General features: G+C 39.3%; 1 protein-coding gene across 4 annotated transcripts in view; it reads left to right on the forward strand.

Annotated features, from left to right (window-relative positions):
• The window catches only part of IL1RAPL1 (interleukin 1 receptor accessory protein like 1), a 653,181-nt gene that overhangs the window by 483,747 nt on the left and 153,610 nt on the right, over window positions 1–15,824 (forward strand). For all 4 annotated transcript variants that reach the window (XM_081197783.1, XM_081197780.1, XM_081197781.1 and 1 more), the window contains one exon: window positions 11,863–11,937. In XM_081197783.1, coding sequence (XP_081053909.1) covers window positions 11,863–11,937 — 75 coding nt within the window. The remainder of the gene's footprint in view (window positions 1–11,862; window positions 11,938–15,824) is intronic.

Genomic DNA, 15,824 nt, shown 5'->3' on the forward strand with positions numbered 1-15,824 from the left:
TGGTCTCTAAGGTGCTACTGGAAGGAATTTTTTTAGTAATTTCTGATCACTGATATGTGTTCAGCAGTAGCACATAGACAGTTCTAGTCTTCTATATATTTAGTATTCAAGTGTTTACCTTTCACAAATTCCAAAGCACCACTGACACTCAAGGTGCCATAATATGGCAGTGTGGTATAGCTGTTAGAAAGTTGGACTAGGATCTGGAATATCAGAGTTTGAATCCCCTCAAGCCATGAAGCTCATTGCGTGACCTTGGACTAGTCACTGCCTCTTAGCATAGCCTACCTCACAGGATTATTGTGAGGGTAAAATGAGGAGTGAGAGAACTATGTATACTATATTGAGCTTCTTAGAGAAAATGTGAGGTATCAATGTCATAAATGCATATTATAGATGCTGCTGTATTCCTTAAAATACTACTTTTAGAATGAAATCAGAAAGGTATTATTAGGAATACCTAATACACACTGGCAAAGCTCTCTCAGAGGCTGTTTCCGCCGTTCCTGTAATAAGGGTAATAGTGTGGGTAAACACTTGAATTCTCACTTACTGAGAGAGGGCACTGTGCCGTGGCAAGTGATAATATTTCACCTCTTTTCTCACACAAATGATTGCATTCTTGTGGGCCTGGCTGTTTGGTCATCCTATACCCTCAGACCTGTCCAGCTCAAGGAGGCCGAGCTGTTTTGGGGCCCCCAATATCTTTTGCATAGTTCATGGTCACAGACCCCCATCCCATTCCACGGTGCTAACACAATCACAGTCCTATCATGCATGGTGATTTTAGAGAGAATTCTATATGGAATTAAATACCCGTATAAATACACACAAACCTTTCTGCCCATTCTGAATGTGACTTTACAATCTGTCCTATGCATGTTTACTTATTCCCACTGTGAGCAACAGTGTACTCCAAATTCAATGTGTGTGTGACATCAGCTGTTCAGCATAATCCTAATCATGTGCACTCAGAAATAGGTCTGAATCCTATACATGTTTACTTCAATCCTGCTGTGTTCAGTGGGATTTACTTGTAGGAAAGTGTGGAGCACTAGAAGAAAGCTGTCAAGCCTTGAAAAACTGTGCTGTTGTTTTTGGAATGCAGAAACAAAAACTTCATTTAATATACTATGTTTTGTTTGGGTTTTTTGTTTTGTTTTTTACTAGTGTATTAGTGTCTTTTTTACTAAACCATTTTGTCTACTGTGAAATTTTGGTTTGGTTTCTTTCACAGCAAAAAAAATCAATTTCATTGTGTAGGGCTTGACCTTCTGTGAATTCCTTTTATCATATAAATCTTGTTTTCTTCAGAACCACAAGGTCCTTTCGGTGCAACTGGGAATAAATTGGTGATTGTGTAACCACCAGTTCCTGTAGCATTTTTGTAGAGCAAGTGCTTACGATTTCTAATCTCAGTCTGTTGCCAAGTAACTGCAGAAAGAGATGCACGCACATTGAAAATAGTATAAGAGCACTCTCCATATTGATTTGATTTCTATAGTAGGTAGTTTTTAAAAGGAGCCCAACTATATTGCTGTATGCCACATTCCCCACTCTTTGGAGAATTACCATTTTGTAGTAACAGTTCTTTTAAAAAAACACCACACAGACACTATAACAGATGTTTCTTCCCACTGCCCTGTAACAATAGAGAACTGCCGAGAGACCCAAAAAGCAAGTATTCCTGAGGGTCTCAGACTTCAGAAAGTGTTTAGATAAGGATTATGCAGGGTTAAAGCCATCTTTGACTGGATGACTGCCTTGATAAGCCATGTGTATATGCTTTTGTGTGTATAGCATAGCATATACGGAAGGAGAACCTTATGATAAATTGTGGGGGCATGTGCTGCTATTTATCATTTACCTTTGCCTGCCTCATCTGCACTTGAGAAGCTGATCTGTTTCTCCTGGGATTTATGCTAACCTTCCAGGACTGAGCACAAAAAAAACAGCTGCCTTGTTTTTGCTTGGTTGCTTAAAGCAAAACAAAAACAAAACAAAAAACCCCCATACAAGCCAAAAATGTGAATTTTCCCCTCATTGTCTACTCTATAAGAGGAAAGCATCAACAGTCAGGTGTTGTTTTTCCCCCGCCCACCACCCTAGCTATGCTAATGATTGTATATTACAAAGCTTCACAACTCCTCAGTTGGTTTGCAGAGTTATGTGTCATAAATGGATGTACAGTCATTGACAGTTAATTAAGAATATGTGAGCGCTTTGATCTTTGCAAATTGGTATATCAAATGCCCTGATCCTCATCTCTTGAACAAGTGTGTGGATCAGAACTAGTTTTCAACAGATTTCATACTCTTCCAAACGTTGGAGGATGAGGCTATCAGTGGATTCTAAGAATGAGGTCTATGTTCTTCGTCCCCAGTTGGAGTCAGTGTGCCTCTGAAAACCATTTGTGGGTAGTCACAAGTGGTAAGAGTGCTGTCACAATCAGGCACTTCTTGTTGGCTCCCATGTCATGGACTGGCTAGATGCAGAGGAGTGGTTGAGAACCAGCTGAAGAAGCCAGGGAATTGGTGGTGGGATGACATTGAGTGGTCATAGAGAGAAGAGGGGGCAGACTAGGAGGAATAAGTGTCAGAAGCTCAAAAAGCAACAGAGTTTAGTGAGCAGTAAGAAGCTGGGGCAGAAAACAATCCTGATTCATAGGTAGAGATAGGTAGCAGCAACTGTATTAATTCTCATAACCTTCACTCACTGTCAAAGCTCTTAGAACACCTGGTGCCCTCAGATTCAGCCAGCATAGCTAATGGATGGTGATGATGGGAGTTGTAGTCCAAAAGAGGTGAAGGCCACCAGGTAGAGGGATGCTGCTTCATGTAAGCCATGGAACATCTGAAGGATGGGGTGAAAACCTTTGTGAAAACCTTTACTCCTCCCGTGCCTCTTGTATCAGGAACCCAAGTTCTTTGAGGCAGCAGCAGTAGCCCTGGTAAATAAACCTAACTCTGTGAGATACTAAGTTCTGGCTGCACCAGCATGCATTTCAGGGCAAGCTCATCTCCCAGGCTTTCATAAGCAGCAGCAGCAGTTGGAACTGGGATGTCTGAAAACTTTAGGGGAGGTAAGTTTGTATGTACATACAATCCTTCCTGGTAGCTCATGTGTTTTATTGTATTTAAAATAAATTGTTAAATTCATTTAGAAGGTGGGGTATAAATATGCAAATCAATTAGTAGTGGTGATAAATAAATGAATATGGACCAACACTTATAAAAGGCTGGAAGATTTTTACTTGCTTATATTCTTCAGCCTTCTGCTTTTGATATGCACAGAACCACATCTGTTCACAGATTCATCAGAATGATGATGGCACCTTGACACAATTTGATTGTGAAAGATGGGGCAGAAATGATACAAAATACTAGATGGAAGTTGGGAAATAATGTGTGAAGTCAAGGGAAATGTCATAGGCTGCTTATCTGCTTCCACATGTTAATTGGACATAAACTTGTTTGAACAGGGAAATTTAAGGGCCTTACAGAAACAAACAAACAAACACCTTAGTTGTGATAACGGTACGTATGTATAAAAATACGTAGTTAGGCACTTGTGGGTTCCACACAGTCCTATAACCCTCCTTTAAGTAGGCTGTCAGAATTACACAGCACAAGAGAAGTGTCCATTTGTTTCCCTCTGCGTACGAGTCATGCTTTAGTGAAGCAATTTGACATGCAGCTCTGCTACTTCCATTTAATCCTGTTGTTCCTACTCAGTGATAGAAAACAAGATACACAATAAATCCAGAGAAAACAGCAATAGCCCAGTGTTTCACTCCCAAACATTTCACGGATAAGAAGTTACAACAGGAAGATAAGCAAAAAGGCAACTCAAAGCTCCAGCTAAGAATGGGGTGTGTGGAAAGGCCTTTGCTTTCAGCAATGATTGATGTGAGCATTTTGTGATCACTTTAGACTTTTCTTTTTTTCTTTTTCACATTAAATTCAAGGCAGTGGAGAGGTAAAATCTTAGTACACATTTCCAATAGAGAAATAAAGCCTACTATAGCCTCCTTCTAACAGGTATGGCAGCAAAGAACTATATTACTTGCAAAAGAGTGACTGGGTAGCTTTATGAAGAACATCTTCGCACAGTTGAGTATCTCCTTTGGACCTAGCAATGTGGATTTCCATAGTGTTTTATTAATGTGGGGGTGGGATACAAATGAACTGAAGGAATTAAAAGCTGAAACAAACTGCATGGCCAACAATTCTGGAATTTAAAATTAAGATTTGTATTCATTTTTTTTCCAAACAATGTTTCATATAAATCACTGTATAAGGGGGGGACACAACTAAGTAAAAGGTGGAACAGGGAGCAAGGGAAGGAGATGAGGGGGGTGAGTACTCAATAGAATTAAGTCCTGTTAGCACACTAGTTCTATTCTAACCAGTCCAAGAACGCACTGAGTTACATGGTATGGTTTCACAAATAGGTTTAGAAATTCCAGTGAAAGCAAAGATCAGGAGAAGTAGAATTCAGGACAGAGGGGGGAAAGGGATACGTGAAGGAACATAAGAGGGGCGTTTCTCGTATCTCTGGCTTTCAAATATTTCTGATATTCTAGTAGACATGGGCATCACCTCCTGTTAACAAGGCAGTGAAACGTCTATACAATGAAAAGGATATGGTCCCCTCACCCTTTTTGTCAATTTATGACATTGATAACATGCACAGATATTTGTGGTCAGTTGGCTCTACCAGGGAACCTATCACACTCCAGGTCTTGACAGTCCACATAAGACTTCATTTGGCTCTAGCTTTCTGCAGAGGCAACATCTTTATCTATGGAGGAAAACAGGTCAGACTGCAGGCTGCCCTTTGAACTGTCCAAGGTCCTGTTCTTTTCTGTCTCAATGTCCCACAGAACTTGACAGATCAGGAGCAGACAGAATGCCAGTGTAGGGATTTAAGGTGCAAAACGATTTGATCAAAGCAAGAAAGGATGGAATCGTTTGACTGCAGAATGCTAGATACATGTAAGCAGACCAAGATGGCACCACAGAAGACCAGAGAGAAAAGGACTGCAGTGGCCTAGGTGAGAGGTTGCCAGTGTATGGGCTGAAATTTTTGCTCAGCAGACAGATTCTCCTTTACTCTCAGAATTCTTTAAGCTGCATGGTGGTCTGCCTACAGGATGAGTTGGAATTGCGCCTATTCATCCTGCCTTTGGCCTCGTTGCCTGTCTGATCCACATCCCATGAGCATGTGGAGCTACAGGAAGGGCAAGCAGTTATATCAACCTAAGCCACCCAACCTTATTTGCCCAGGATTACAATTCCACCTTTGAAAAGTAACTGTTCTATGTTGCAGGCTACTAAATACAAGCAAGTTTGTGGAGAGTTCACTTCCTGCGCTTAAGAAAAAAAGAGGGGGGAAAGGAATGCTGAGCAGATATAATTTACAGAAAGTTACCAGCTTAATGATGTAATGCTGAGTGTCAGTTAGAGCTAGTTCAGTATAATAGTATCTGCTCTATTATATTTAAGAGAATTAGAAGGACTTAGAAAACAATTAGGTAGTGCAACATTAGCAGTATTACAGTTGGAACGACCATTTTAAGAATGAAGAAAGGGCTTGAATAGACAGATATTCAGTTGGCACTGGCATGACAAGCAGTACATTGCATTAAATAAGACGACTGAATCATGGCATTCCCTTTTTTCATTTTAGTAGATTTACATCACAACCCTTTTCAGGGTGTTGCACTACTTTATTTGTAACAGTTTTAAGCGTTTTAAGAAATCAGAAGACCTTTGAAGAGCCAGTGTAGTGTAGTGGTTAAGAGCGGTAGATTAGTAATCTGGGGAAACGGGTTCGCGTCTCCGCTCCTCCACCTGCAGCTGCTGGGTGACCTTGGGCCAGTCACACTTCTCTGAAGTCTCTCAGCCCCACTCACCTCACAGAGTGTTTGTTGTGGGGGAGGAAGGGAAAGGAGAATGTTAGCCGCTTTGAGACTCCTTAAAGGGAGTGAAAGGCGGGATATCAAATCCAAACTCTTCTATCAAATCCAAACTCTTCTTTTGAATCTTAGGAAAGACTTGCAATACCTTAAATTTTGCTGTACAGTTCAAAAGTTTCATATTTTATATCAGAGAAGTGGGTTGCATGTTGAAGACAGGGGTTTAAACTATAAGTCAGCTAGAGCCTGTATGACCCTTATGACAGCCACTTAGTTGACAACATTCTCTTCTGAAAAATGGGATAATACAGTGCCCTGCCTTATAAATGATTGTAGTAATGTACAGTCACCAAAGTGAGAATGGATATAATTCAGATCAGAAGCTTATATAGATGCATTGTGCAAAATCCATAATAAAGTGTTAATCTTGCACTGCAACATTTGAAGCTAATATATTTCTTCCCATCAGTCTTTGTTGTTTTTGCTGGGTAGCATTTTTTTTTTTTAAGACAGCATATCCATCTGCGAGGGCACCATTTTGGTTATTGTAGATTTTTAGAGCATTTATCTTTTCCCTGGCCGAGCACTGGGAATTGCTGTGAATGTTCAAGAAGACTAATATAGAAAAGAAGCAATATGTGCAGCCTCCCTTAGTTACTAGACTAGCTCAAATGTCATGTCAGCTTCAATTAGAGATGAGCAGATAATGAGGAATCTCAACATCTGTTTGCACATGTGTTCTCCACCCCAAATACTCCCAACCTGTCCCTGGTCATTAGGGGCCACATTACTTTAAAACTTTGTGAACAGTCATTTGGAAACAGCTTTGCCTACACAGTTCCTACATTTTGTTATGCATTTCTGTCCCCAGTTTTACTGCCAAATACATTTGCATAACAACAGGACCCTTGTTTCTTAATGGTTCATCTGTTTCCATGGTGGATTCACTACATGAACTCTTCAGTTTTTAGCATCCCAGTACCTAGTGTCTAAATGAGGTAAAGAGAATGTTATGACTAGGTGGGTTAGAAATCTAGTATTTATTCAAATTCTCACTGTAACAAAAAGGAAAATGATTATCTGATATATGAACAAGCTAGTAGTAGATGGGAACTTTGTAATAGATTATTTGTTAAAGGTATTTTTGTGGCAGGTGTAAGACACCTGCTACAATCCTAAACCCACTAATTTGGGAGTAAGTCCTGTTTAATTCAACAGGACTTATGAGTAGACATGGTTAGGATCATGTTGTTAGCCATTTTTAGCCTGTAGGACATAGGTGGTAAATCACCTTGAAGGGAGTTGGTCTGTTTCAGAAATGCTTTGTTTAGCAATTGACTCCCCACTGTTCACTATTCTTATTCAAATGCATGCTCTAGAACTGCTGTTAATTTTTTTTAGGGGTGCTAAACTGAAAGAAGAGCAAATTGCATTGTGCTCTACTTTACAGTGCTCTCTTGACACATTAATTATGCACATGATTGCTACTGTTAAGAGTTATGTGCTTTCAACTGTGCACGACTCCCTCTATTCAAATGAATTCATTTATTTTAAATGAATATGTATATACTGTATATATAGGTGATATTTCTGTCATAGCAAGCATTTAGGCTTGCCAGATAGAGCAATCCCCCACTCCACTGCGCACTGTTATAGGGTTCTCCTGAGCCCCATATCCAACTTGGGGAGGGTACATGGAGAGAGAGGGGAGAAGCCCACTTGCACAAGGGGTTTTCCTGACAGGACTTGCTATATTAATCCTACCCATAATTTATACGAATCCTAACTGTTCTCACCACCCATTCCTTTTCCTTCCAGACTTGGAGAAAGGTAGATGGGAGGCTGAATATAACATTTAGTGAGGCTAACTATCTTTAATCTATGGCAGGGCTGGCCAACCTGTGGCCTCTCAAATAGTGTTTTACTCCAGTTCCCATGAGCCCCAGGCAGCATTGACAATGGTTGGGATGATGAGAGTTGCAGTCTAACCTCTGGAAGGACACAAGTTGGGTTGGCCTGCCCTGATCTATGGGATAAATATTTTGCGCTACTGGTTGCAATGTCTGTGAAAAGGTATCACTGAGCTCAATTAAGTTGAGGGATTTCTGAGATGCGTCTGTGATTCTAAAAAAAAAATTGAATAGGTGAAATAATGTAGAGGCATCATATTAACAAATGAATTCTGAGTGCAGATGTATAATTAGTTATTTAGATACAGAACTTAACCCAAGGTACTATTTCTGGGTTAGGGGAGTCTGTAACCTGAAGCATCTGTAACCTGAAGCGTCTGTAACTCAAGGTACTGGACTGGTCTGTTTGAAGCGATGAGGTGTTTTGTGTGTTAAATATTGAATCTATTAAAAATAAAATGCCAATAGAAAATATAGTGGCATTTTTATCAAGCCAATCTATATCTGTATACTTATGTCAGTTTCACAAGGCCTTTCATGGAATGTGAGTAGCTACAGCAAGCCAGAAGGCAAGTATTCTGCTTTATATATGCTAGCACTCAGTAAGATCTTGAGCATCAAGGTCTGGGACCATAGAAACAGAACCTCAAGCAACTACTTCATAGCCTGGTTTCCCTTACAATGACAGGGCTGCTGTAAGGCAGGCTGATGCTACAGATATGTTGTACCTCACACACCAAAAGAGTATTGTGAGGCTAACATCCCTAATCCCTGTGCAGTTTTAAAAGTCTATTATTTTTCACACAGAAAGCTGCCACCTGAGGTCCAAGGCCTCAGGTAAGTAATGTATCAGTTTGTTAAATAAATGGAATTTGTTGTTCCCTATCCTACATGTCCTTTGTACTAGGATTATTCCAGCAGTTGCTTTACCTTTGACAGAAGGTCTGCTTTGAAGCGACTTAAGAGATTTAGAACAGTGGCTGTAGAAATGCTATCTGATAAGGAATAATTGAGCTGAGCTTGACAAAAAAAGGCAAATCTACATTTAAATGGCATAGTGGACATTCTCTGAAAGATGTCTCTGTGTTGATAACTTAGAGTCTTTTAACAGAAGATATGACGAACTACTGATAAGGTTGCAGTCAAATTAGTGTGTGTGTGTGTGTGTTTAAGAAAAAGAATCATATCTAGGTGATTTAATATTTTCTCCAATCAACCAACCCTTCCAAACAAATAACGTAGTTGGAAATAGTGAAGAAGAAGGAGATGAGGAAATGTGTACATGGAAGGATACATGTCTTTGTAAGTAAGACAAAAACCCTCTCTATGAGTTTTTTTATTTGTATAGGGTCCTCATATGACTACAGGGGAGCATCTGAATTTACCACTGTGTACAATTACACAGGATGTGATTGTTAATGGATAGGGGCTTCTGCATGCAGAGAAAAAGGACAAGAACAGGTTAAATTGGGTATGCTGGTTAATTGGGTGCGTTTATCCTGCACCTGCGACTAGTTAATCATGTGAGAGTGAGTCAGCAAGCCTGTGAGAGTGATTCTTGTGTTTGAAGCAAATTTGCTCTTGGTTCCGGCCCTTGGCCAGAGCCTAGTCTGTGTTGGAACACTGCAAGGAGGCTGTATGCTGATGGAAAGACTGTATGCTGTATATTACCACTGTGTGTAACCTGTAAGTTATGGAACTGCATTATACTGTCAGTAAAGGGACTGAACCTAACTAGAACTGTCTGGTGCTTTTCTCTTCCATTGGCACACTCCGTTGGTGTGTTGAATGGGCACTCTGCACATGCCCCAACAGGCATATGCAACCACTTCCACACTCTTTCTGAAAGCATTTTTACGCAGCACAGTGGAGGTGCTTTGCTCTGAAGCTGCTTCAAGCAGCTTTTAGAGGATTTTTAAGAAATGGGAAGCAGCCCTCAAAAGTAGAATGATTGATCCAGTGTTTGGAAAGGACTAAACCATAGATCTATGTTCTGTTTCAACTGCTGGTTCGGCTGAATAAAAAAAAAATCGTGCCAGATTATGGAGTAGACTAAAATCCTCAACCATCCATGATTTTAATTTTAAGTGGGTGCTTTGTGAAAAGTAGTTGGAGCAAAGGTAATTAAAGCAAGGCATGTCTATTTCAAATTAAAGACAGCCCATTATCTAGCGCTATTAAATGATTTCTCATATGTATTGTTACACATAAAACATTTTTGCATATCTTTAGATGCTCGTCTCCTGTCCTCTGAATATTTTTCCTTCATTCTATTTTGTCCATTCCAGCTATCTCTCAACAGGACCATCACCAATTAAGCCCCTGGCAACAAAACTGTATCATGACATAGCATCCTTCATTTATAGGCATTTTGAAAGGAGAAAGAAATGCTGCCAGGGAGCTCAACCACTGCTAAAATTGGTGGCAATGGTTTTGTGTGTGTGTCTTAAGGGGGAAGGAGAGAAACATAAGCCAGCCCCTTGGGAATGGAGACACATCCCCACCACACATTATACCAGGCTTCCTCAAACTCGGCCCTCCAGATGTTTTGAAACTACAATTCCCACCATCCCTGACCACTGGTCCTGCTAGCTAGGGATCATGGGAGTTGTAGGCCAAAATCATCTGGAAGGCCAAATTTGAGGAAGCCTGCATTATAAGAATTTGCCACCCTTGCTAAAGATTGTAACAATCTTCAGGAGCCACTCTTCCCACCAACAAAAACCTGGGGGTGGGGGAACCCTATGGCTGAATACTTTGGCCTTATACTATTCTGTACTGCAACATTTTATGGCAGATCCCACTTTATTATTGCATGCACAGTGAAGATTCATGCAGTTTATCCCTGATAAATGTCAGTTTGCATAGAAGGTGTGACTTTCAGAAAGACTTAAGCTTCAGCAGCTCCCAACTTAGAAATTAAGTTCTGGAAAAGGATAAGGAAATGATGAGTCTTTCATGCTTGGATTTCTTTTAGAGCTTCTCTGCAATGTCTGGCGCAGCAGAGGCAGTTTTAGGGTGGTGCAACCACAGCAGTGGCACTGCAGGGGGCGCCACAACAATGCTGCAGAATGGAGCGTGAGAGGCAGGGGGTGCCGTATTTTAGCATCACACACGGCACCATGAGAATTTGAGGACCTGAAGTCCACTACTGGGCCCATCTACATGCTGGTCTAGGCTCTTCAGGGAGGAAGGGTGGGGTATAAACTCAATACATTTATATGGGTAACTGTAAAGCTATCATTAAAAAATATGTTTTTAGAGAAGCTGCTCATCTCACATTGAAGGGTAGTTTATTTTCCTTTGTACATAAATAAAAAATATAAGCAGAGGTAACTTTAAAGTGCCCCCATTTGTGTCAAATTGCCTTGTACACAGATATTTTGGTTTTGAGTATTAAATTAATTGAACAAGGAGATAAAAAAAGGTTGTAGAATGACACATTTCTGCCACAAACATTGTGCTGTATACATTTCTTTCTCAAACTACTGCAGCTCTTCCTCACTCCTGTTTATTATTCATCTTAATCTATTTGGAATGCCTTTACTAAAATCACTCCTTTTTCCCCTTTCTCACAAATGCATACCCCCATACTTTAATTCCATATAGTAATTTCCTTCCACCTTCTATATCAATTCTGAGTCTTCACCACAATTTTCTTCCTTCTTAATTCCACTCTGTATAAATCCATTTGCTTTTGTCCCGACCTGCTTTCTCTGTCCCCCGCCCCCCCCCCGGCTTTTTCTGTCATTCCTTCTCTGCATGTAAGATTCATAGTGTATGAAACACTGCCAAACCCTACCAAACTTGTTTCTTCAAAGTGGGACAATAACGGTGTAAGTGCACAAGACATGCGCCAATGAAAATGTTGTTAAAATCAAAGCAATTGTTAATACTGTTTCAGAAAACACGGGGGGGGGAAGCTAGGGGACTCCTGTTCTGTTTATTTAAAGTATACCCTGATTTCAGGTGTCAAGATATTCTTATTCAGGAATATTCAGAATGACCATGCTTCTTTTTTTCTCCCTGCAGCACCACTAACAGAAAAACCACCAAAGCTTTTATATCCTTCAGAGAGTAAACTGACAGTTCAGGAGACACAGCTGGGTAAGTTGCATTCAGGAAGTGCTGATGTCTGCTGTGTCTTAATGTTTGATGAAGGCATTAACAATTAAAACTAGAGATGACATTGCACTGTGCTTTTGTGCAGATATGTTTGAGGTTAGGTTATAATAATGACACATTTGCATTGATTCTATTGTATTTAATATTATACTAATCTTCGTTAAAAAGCAAGGTGTCATTTTCTTTCCGTAGTTTGCAGTTATTCTGTTTATAACTAATAGTTAAGGGAAGTTAACTAAAAGTAGAGGAGAAGTCAAACTGAAGAGTTCAGTTGATGTTTTGGGACTATAACTGCCAATGGTCAGTGTTGATAAGATTTATAGTCTGAAATATTTGGGAAGGCTATGAGTATTACAAGTACAGAAGCCAATTTTCCTGATGATTCTGAGTGCTACATGGTTTGTTGACTTTGAACCAAATGTACTGAATTTTTGTTTTACCCATACATGGACTTTTAAGCTATATTAAGTCATACTTTCATACCTCCAAAAGAGCATTTACTTTGTTCATTTTGTCAGATTATAACTGAATTTCAGTGGCTTATAATTCACTGTGAAATTCCCTGCATTATGTTTGTGATTCTTTGGTAACTACAGAATAGAGTGTTGTCACCACTGCTATCTAATTTTTAATGCTATCTTCCCTGCCATGGCAGATCTAGGCTATGTTAGTGGCATTTAATGAATGTGGTTTTTGGGTCTTTGTCATATGTTCACTTGGAAACTACAGGTTATTACTTGTCTTAAGACTAATTCTCAACTTTTTTCATAGTAAAGGCCTTACATGGTGGACTTTAGCACCATTTTAAAGCACATATTTTTACATATAGAGCCATTTGTGAAAGCACCCTCTGCTTAAAAACCTGAAAAGTTACGGTAACTTCCTCAGAAAAAACACTACCCTTATGATATTACCATCTCAATATTGTCAGAATAGGGCTTCAATATACATTAGATTGTTTGAAGAAAATAGTATTTGTTGGTAGTCAGTTGCACTTTCTATAATATTATGTCTTTTTAAAAGAACAAGCAATGATTTATTCTAGCCTTGTATGTGATCATATCAATGGAATTTATGTGTCTGCTTAAACATTTTCTGACTTTGCAGAGTACAAGTTTGGCTTCTAAATATTACCATTGATGTTTTGTTGTATTTCTATGATGACTCTTGTGTTTAACTGCATACCATCTGTCTTACTTAATTATGATCAAGGAATGTGAAATATTAGACATCTTCTTAGGCATCTTTGAAGCATTGCTAGATTGGCAAATTATAATTAATCTGGTACTAATTTCTGACTCAAAACAGTTAATTGGCATACTGCAAGTTCCTGTTTGGCTTCTGAGTTCTGCAGTTCTAGATGTGTTAAAGATAAATTATTATGGTCATATTCTCATGTGTGTGGACAGCGCCAGAAGTTCTGAACCTGACCTGTGAAGCAGTATTCTATTTATGATGGGAAGGCACATTTTTATAAACTTACCACAGAACATAAGAAAGCATTGGGTTTGCAATGGCTAGTCCTATGAGAGATAGAAATATGTCTAACCTTTTGCTCAGAAAGCGTTTGTTGAAGTAGTAGTTCACTGTGGGTCTGATCAAATGCATACTGAAAAAATTAAAATTTCAGATAAAAGGAAAATTCTGGAAATTCTGTTTCCAATGAAGCACATACATCATGTAGAAAAGCAACATGATAAATAATACATTAATTAAGGCCAGTTTGAACATAAATCTATCAAAATGTGTAAACAGAATGTATAAACCATATGTACTAACTCTCTTGAACAGGTTTCAATCAAGTTCTGACAGGAAAGCTAATGGAGGTTAAGAATAAGATAATATAAACTCTTCTCCGCTTTTACTAAGTGGTTCATTTGAATTAATCAATATCTGTGTTTAAATAATGCATTTAGGATTTGAGTTGCAGAGGGGCTTTTAATAATACACATGGTTATTTTCTACTCAAGAGGATCAACCTCTCAATATTTGGTTTGTTTGTTTTTACTGCTACAAGGAATAGGTGAATGCTTAAGACACCAGGCTGTCTGTGAAAATATATGAGAAAATTGTAAGAGAAAATTGTGGAGTAGGGTTTCATAGAAATCTGTCTTGTATCTTTCTTCAACCGCTTCCCTCACTGAGGCAGAATTATAAAGCAGTTAGTTGTGGCAGGCCAAACAAAACTCCCCAATGGCCATGCAGTTTATAGAAACAACAAAATAAGTTTCCCCTGGCAGGAGTTTTGCTCCACTTCACTAGACAAGACAGCACAAAGATGTCATCATCTTTTAGGAAATAGTCTCAGTTTTGCTTCCAAAGGAGGTGCCTAAAAACCTTTTCTGAAACCAAAGAAGACAGAGAAGATTAGATTCGCTTTCCCACAAATTTTAACAGACAACCTAAAGCACAGCCTGCATTCTTTCACATCTCAGCCTAAATGAAAAAAGAGTTGGAGTTGTGCTCTTTGTCACTTTTCTTTTCTTTTTTAGCTGCTTAGAACCTCCTGCTTAAAGCTGGAGCATAGGTAACAATATTTTCAAAACACCCCACTAGTCCAAGGATTGCGTTAGATAAAGGCTGGAAAACCTGTGGACCCTCCAGATTTTGCTGGGCTAAACAAAAGCAAGGATTTTCAACAATCTTCATGGTGGAAACGCAACATCTAATTATTTGGGGCATGGGCATTCAGTGGGGTTTACCATCAGTACACAAGGTACCTGTGGGTTTATGATTTTTCCCTTTCTCTTAAATGAAAACATTTGCTTTAAGCAACAAAGCTGCAATGAGCTGAGTTCTGCTCCATACACGATAGTACAACAGGGATGACACTACATCATGAAACATGAGTAAACTTATCTTCAGATAAAAGGGGAGGGGGACTTGAAACCCTCTACTGCCTCGTGCAGTAATAGAAAGGTCCCCAGGGTATTCCAACTACAATGGCAGCAATCTTCATCAATCTACCAGGATGCCATTCTGGTAAGCCTAGTGAAATAGCTGAAAGGTAGCTCAGCTGCACCACAGTGTAGACAAAGGGAGAGTTAAACAGAGAAGAGTGTCCAAACTAAGCAGGTAGACACTGTCAGGATGAGGAGGAGCAAAGGAACCTGACTGAGAGAAGAGGTGCCCAATAGGAAAAAGCCCAGCACAGAACCAATGTGTGGTTCCTTCTTTACAGAAGGAATTCAAACAAGGAGGAAGTTGGTGGACACCTGCAAAGCACCTTGGCTAGTGGGAAAGAGGCATCCACTATAATTTCCTACAGTGGGAGAAGGAGCAGGAGGATTTATTGGCAGACATAATACCATAGTCTCAGCTCAGCTATAGGTGCATATGTTTAAGAAGTCCTTTGGGCAGAATCTTTCTTTACCCAAGCTAAGCACACATTCCACCACCACTCCTCAAAGAATTCTGGGCAATGTAGTTCACAGCCACACTTAACAAACTACGGTGCTCAGAATTCTTTGGAGGGGAAAATGTGTGCTTTGAATGTGGGTTTAAAGCATTATGTATTTGCAGTCCCAGTATCAGTGATGTGAATCATACTCACTTCAAAGTAAGAACCGCAACTTAACATTACTATGAGTCAGAACTCTGAATTTATTTATTTTAACTATAGAAACGGTTTAACTCAGCAATCTTTCTACAGATAATTAAGGTTCTACAAATAATTACAATTCATTATAAATCTACAGTATTGCTTACATTTATAAGTTCATATGGCATCTCAACTTTTTGTATGAGCTTAAAATCATGTTGTTAATAAGTTTGTTCCTTCAACAAATTATCATTACTTCATTAATTGGAAAATTGCAGTTGAGTTGTAAATTAGCAACTGAAGACCTTTGAGGAAGATTAATAAATTC

The sequence above is a fragment of the Podarcis bocagei genome (genome assembly GCF_964188305.1).
Source record: "Podarcis bocagei genome assembly, chromosome: 6".
Taxonomy (NCBI): domain Eukaryota; kingdom Metazoa; phylum Chordata; class Lepidosauria; order Squamata; family Lacertidae; genus Podarcis; species Podarcis bocagei.